This window comes from Notothenia coriiceps, unplaced genomic scaffold (assembly GCF_000735185.1).
Source record: "Notothenia coriiceps isolate Sejong01 unplaced genomic scaffold, NC01 NC01_scaffold00005024, whole genome shotgun sequence".
In the NCBI taxonomy this organism is placed as follows: domain Eukaryota; kingdom Metazoa; phylum Chordata; class Actinopteri; order Perciformes; family Nototheniidae; genus Notothenia; species Notothenia coriiceps.
This window is the reverse complement of record NW_011337725.1, coordinates 1-5,525: the sequence shown is the minus strand read 5'-3', so window position 1 is coordinate 5,525 and position 5,525 is coordinate 1. Positions and strand designations below refer to the sequence as shown.

The 5,525-nt window shown below is 41.0% G+C and overlaps 1 protein-coding gene across 1 annotated transcript; it reads left to right on the top strand.

Annotated features, from left to right (window-relative positions):
* Positions 1–659: 659 nt before the first annotated feature.
* Positions 660–4,690, top strand: eftud2 (elongation factor Tu GTP binding domain containing 2; the record flags this gene model as incomplete). Its single annotated transcript, XM_010768022.1, has 8 exons — positions 660–761; positions 866–948; positions 1,199–1,285; positions 2,433–2,559; positions 3,614–3,701; positions 3,875–3,993; positions 4,294–4,388; positions 4,519–4,690. Coding segments are annotated over 8 exons (873 nt in total), but the record flags the coding sequence as incomplete, so codon positions are not given.
* Positions 4,691–5,525: the final 835 nt, after the last annotated feature.

Below are 5,525 nucleotides of genomic sequence, written 5' to 3'. Positions count from 1 at the left end.
GAGACCTGAAAAACAGGCTTAACAGGTTAATAAGCACAATTTTCAAATAAATTCAGTCAATTAAAGTTGAATTTTTTTTTTCTAACAAATCTTAGTTGATAATAGAAAGCCCAATAACACATTTACATAACAACCTTGAAATATACCCTTCATATTTCCTCTTATTATGAGCAATCTGATCCTCCTGTTTTAAGGAATGAGCTGCTAACACAATACTTGAAGCCCTACGGAGAGCTGTGTGTTATTTTTCATCAATATCAACCATAATTTACCATAATTTACCTACATTTGATTGATTTTTCTATGTTATAACTTATGAGGCAATATACCTCTAGTGAGTGGCCCAGCCCTTCGTATATTTTTCTGTATGTGGCCCTCTTTGAAAAGAGCTTGGAATACAAATTGTAATCCCTCTAACACGTTCTGTATAAACATCCAAGTGGTAACTGAGATTACATTTTATAAAGTTGATATGGTTAAATGGCTAGGCAGCAGTAGCCTCCTAAAATTGCTTTCTGTATTTAAAACACACAATTATGGCTTTCTTTTTTGAAAGAGGAAAAAATATCATAAGTCAAAGCTGATCTCTGTGTGTTGTGCATCGTCTAAGTTGCTGAGATGATAGTTGACCATTATGAGTGAATGTCTTTGTCTTTCAGGTGGAGGAGTCCGGAGAGCACGTTATCTTGGGGACAGGAGAGCTCTACCTGGACTGTGTCATGCACGACCTACGCAAGATGTACTCTGAGATCGACATTAAAGTAATTCTTCTCACTGCTCACAAGACAAAGCTATAACTCAAACTGATTACACAGGAGTGGAGTCTTTGGTTTGTGTGTGTCATTATGTTCCTCTTTATCCACAGGTTGCTGACCCTGTTGTGACTTTCTGCGAAACGGTTGTGGAAACGTCATCACTCAAGTGCTTCGCTGAAACGCCGAACAAAAAGTGCGTACAAATTCTGATTTTAGATGTTATCCCCACCTATAACGACATTTATAAGAAAGCTTAGTTTTCTATATTATCAAAACAAACTCACAGCTCTGTAATAACATGCTCTTAAGTTTTAGGATTGTTGAATGTTTTATTTTTATTGGGGAGTTTGTGCACTGTTAGAAGTGATTGCCATAGTAAGTCCTTGCATTGGGCCAAGTTCCTCCCGAATGAGTGACTGACAGTCGTGTGATGTGATTGACAGGAATAAGATCACCATGATTGCTGAGCCCTTGGAGAAGGGGCTGGCTGAGGACATCGAGAACGAAGTGGTGCAGATCACGTGGAACAGGTGAGATGTAGATGATATTGCCATCATGCGTCCACGTATTGGACTATAAGAGATTTCATAATTATTGAAATAATGTAATGTGCCTTTCATGTTTGACATGTCTGTAGAATTCCCCCCCTTCCCCCGGTCTGATAGGAAAGAAGCCTTATTAATTTCTCCATATATGGGAGCCATTCATTTTCATTATTCCCTCCGTGAGCAGGGATAAATGAGCCGGCATGTAGGCACGATGATTGGTTCTTAAATTAAACGTTGTCATTAAGGAAGTTCAAAAGATAGTGAAAATCCACCTTTTTAAAAGCAGTTATTGGATTTGTCTGTTTTTTTAGTTTTTTGGTTAGGATTTCAATTTTCAACATCTCGTCATGCATTGACCAAGATATGAATACTATCAACTGTTTTTTGTTGTTGTTGTAAATGGAGGTTTTAACCATGTGCTGCATGTAATAGGTGTGTTTTTAAATCAGTCTGGTGTGCTTTTGATACTTTTTATTAAGTTAAGGGTCTAATTTTCTTTTAGAAGATTCTGAAAACTGTCAGAACTGCTAAATAACCTCAACGTAATTTTGTATTTCTGTTTCACCATATCAGCGGGAAAGAGGCTCCAAAAACTGAGAAATATTAGAATAGTGTCCATTGCTGATGCATCATTTTATTTTAAAATGATATTAGATGTACTGTAGAGCATTTCTGTATTTGATACTGAAGCAAAGTCAGGCTTCTGTACATTGTGACCAGTGTATGCTCATTAAAAATCCTCTATTCGTATATTGATCCGTTCACTTACAGTAATTGAATTATGCACTAAAAGCTTGCATTAATTTTCCCGTCCCTGGGATGTGACATGCCGAGCGAGAGTTAGTGCGTGTGTGTTTGTGTGTGTTTGTGCATGTGTGTGTCCCGCTCGAGAGGTGCTTCCTGTCAGTCCTCGGTTCATCTGTCAGGCCATCTGGACCGGGAGAGCCAGAGTGTAGTAGCAATGCCAAAGAAGTGACACACTTCACACACCATTAAACTGAACCTTCGCTCTACTCGTCCTCTTCCATTAACCCCTCTGCCCCCCCGATCAACCAATCTCCTTAATGTTCCCGCTGACACGACATGCACACCTCCTTTAACCACGGGCGCTTCTGTTTCCTCACGACAGGAAGAAGCTGGGAGAGTTTTTCCAAACAAAGTACGACTGGGATCTGCTGGCTGCCCGGTCCATCTGGGCCTTCGGACCGGACACCACGGGACCAAACATCCTGGTAGACGACACGCTGCCCTCCGAGGTGAGTTTTGTTGAATCACTGCTAGAGCTTTTTGTCTATGCTAGTTTTCTATATAACTATTGGTCAATTTGGTGAACAATACCCAATCACCTCTGTATAGTGCTTAATCAACATGTTGAGCGCCACATAGAGCTGTAACTGTATTTTCATTTAAGATTTTAACATAATGACGAAGAACATCCCAGAGTCAGAGGTGACATCGTGAAATGACGTGATATATTGTACTGATCCTCACACAAGAGATGCTAGATCAAGCAAGTGTTTGTCAGTTTTGCTTTGTTGCTGATTAATTTAATCAGGTTGAGTTATCGGTTTTTAATCAAGACAGACAATCATCAGATAAATGATTACAAAAACTGATCTGATGCAAACACCAAATTAGGCCATGGTGGTCCTGTCAAACCATGTGCACATCAATCACAAAACATTGAAGTTTGAGATGCCGAAAGAGAATAAATACATCCCTGAATGACAACAAAAGTTTCACACAGTCATTTTAGAATATTGACCAAAAAAAGTACTCAATTTATTTACACTATACATTTATATACAATTGTAAATCAGGATTACGAACAAGGCAAATTAGGTGGATTTGTTGGTTGTGGTTTGTAAACACAACAGTAAGACATGGCCTCTCCTCTCCGACTTGTGAAAGCCAAAACCAGAGAATCTGGGCTTGGTTTCCCCCTCTGGGGAGCCAGGGGGGGAGGCCATGTCTGGCTGTTGTGTTTACAAACCACTACCGAATGGGCCTTATTTGCTTGGCGTTTCTCCTCTTAAGGTTGAGTTCTTTCAGCGCTGTGTCCACCATTTCTGTAGCTTTCTCTTGCGTGCCTGTTTACGATCTATGGCACCATGGTGTTTAATTTCTATACATGTGTACACCCAGAAAAATGAAATCAAAATAGAAACTAAAGGCCAAGGATATGTTCTCTGCAGACAGTCTAAACTCCTTTTTTGAAGATTATTCTTCTCATTGAGCCTTTTTATTAGCACATCCCGTCAGAGCATGACTGATTTTGTACCTTGTTATGATGTCTTTCCTCCCATGTAGGTGGACAAGGCGCTGCTCGGCTCCGTGAAGGACAGCATCGTTCAAGGCTTCCAGTGGGGCACCAGGGAGGGGCCTCTGTGTGATGAGCGTAAGTTATTTCCCCCCTGAAATATGTTGGTTTAAGGAATAAACATTTGTTCTCATATGACATTAATACTCTAATTAAACCTTCACTAGAATATCTACCATTGTGCAGAGGGAAAATGTATTTTTCCTCATCAGAGTTATGTTACTATAACTCAGTCTTTCTGCTGCCCTCAGCCATCAGGAATGTCAAGTTTAAGATCCTGGACGCGGTCATTGCTCAGGAGCCTCTCCACAGAGGAGGAGGCCAGGTCATCCCCACAGCCAGGAGAGTGGTGTACTCCGCTTTCCTCATGGTGAGATCATCCTGCTGAGCCGATTCTTCTCCTCATCTGCCATTATCTCCTCCAGACTTCATTTTCATCTTCACTTCCTCTAATGTTCCATTACCTTGATTACGATTCAGGTTTTGCTGACGTACGTTCTTTTTAATTGTAGTGCGATACCGTTCCAATATAATATTGGCGTCTTTCCTCCTCCTTTGGCTCTTTCACTGCTCTTATGATAAATTCATGGGTCAGCTGTACATGGGTATACTGTCCAGTTTCTCCAGGCTTTTGTCCTCCCTCTAATGCACGGTCTCCCTTGTGTCGCAGGCCACTCCGAGGTTGATGGAGCCGTATTACTTTGTGGAGGTTCAGGCTCCTGCTGATTGTGTATCTGCTGTTTACACAGTGCTTGCTAGGAGAAGGTTTGTATATTTCCTTTATCCTTTAAACCAACCAAGGCAGAAATGTTACCCTCTGACAATATTCCTGGAAATTGAAATACAGAAAATGTTGTTGTTTATTAAATGTAGTTCTGTATTTGTCATTTAACAGAGGTCATGTGACCCAGGACGCACCTATTCCAGGCTCTCCTCTCTACACCATTAAGGCTTTCATCCCGGCCATCGACTCCTTTGGCTTTGAGACCGACCTCCGCACACACACACAGGGACAGGCCTTTGCGCTGTCCGTCTTCCACCACTGGCAGGTAACACAGCCCTCCTAATATTAGCCATGTTTACGTCCAAATCACCAGGGTCAGAGAATCGGCAAAACATAATGTGTTATTATTGCCGCTACCATTCCATCCACCACTGTTAGTATTAAAAATAGGCATATTTTTTTAACAGCTGGTGGTGCTAATTCTCCTGCCCCGGGCCCTTTAACCCAGTGGTTCTCAACTGGTGGCTCGCGACCCAAAAGTGGGTCGCGGAACCGTTTCGAGTGGGTCAAAGATGTATGAGTGAAAAAAAAAAAGTTTCCTTTTTTTTGTTTTGGGAGAAAAAGTCAGACTTTTATTTTGAAGGCCCAATTTCTATCGCTCTGCATGCAGTAGGCGTTGATTTGAAAGTACCGGAGACCATAAACGGTTTTGAAAACTTCTGTCACATAGTGATCATCTTCTCAATAAAATATCTTTGCTGATGTTTTGTCGAGTCTTCTGGCCAATCAGAATCAAGATTGTTGCCGGAAGTCCCCACGGAGAATAACTTTGCGGTATAACTATTCTTTATACACTCATGGGTACAACTTCAGATAAAAATGGACACATAATGAAATATGACCCCCGGTTTGATGATTGACAGGTCACAGAACCCTTACCCACAATTTAAAGTATTTCACACAAACTATCTCCTCTTTGCTCTTCTCTCTGAGTGGAGCAGCAAGTTCAGCTGTCAGAACAAAGTGAAAAACAAACAATGGCATAAAATATTATTAATATGTCGTAATACATCTATTTATTTCCTTCTCAGAGTGTACCAGAATGGATACTTTATATGTTAGTATTTCAAAAAATCTCCTGGGGGACAATCCCCCCAGACCCCCCTTCTGGGGTTAGG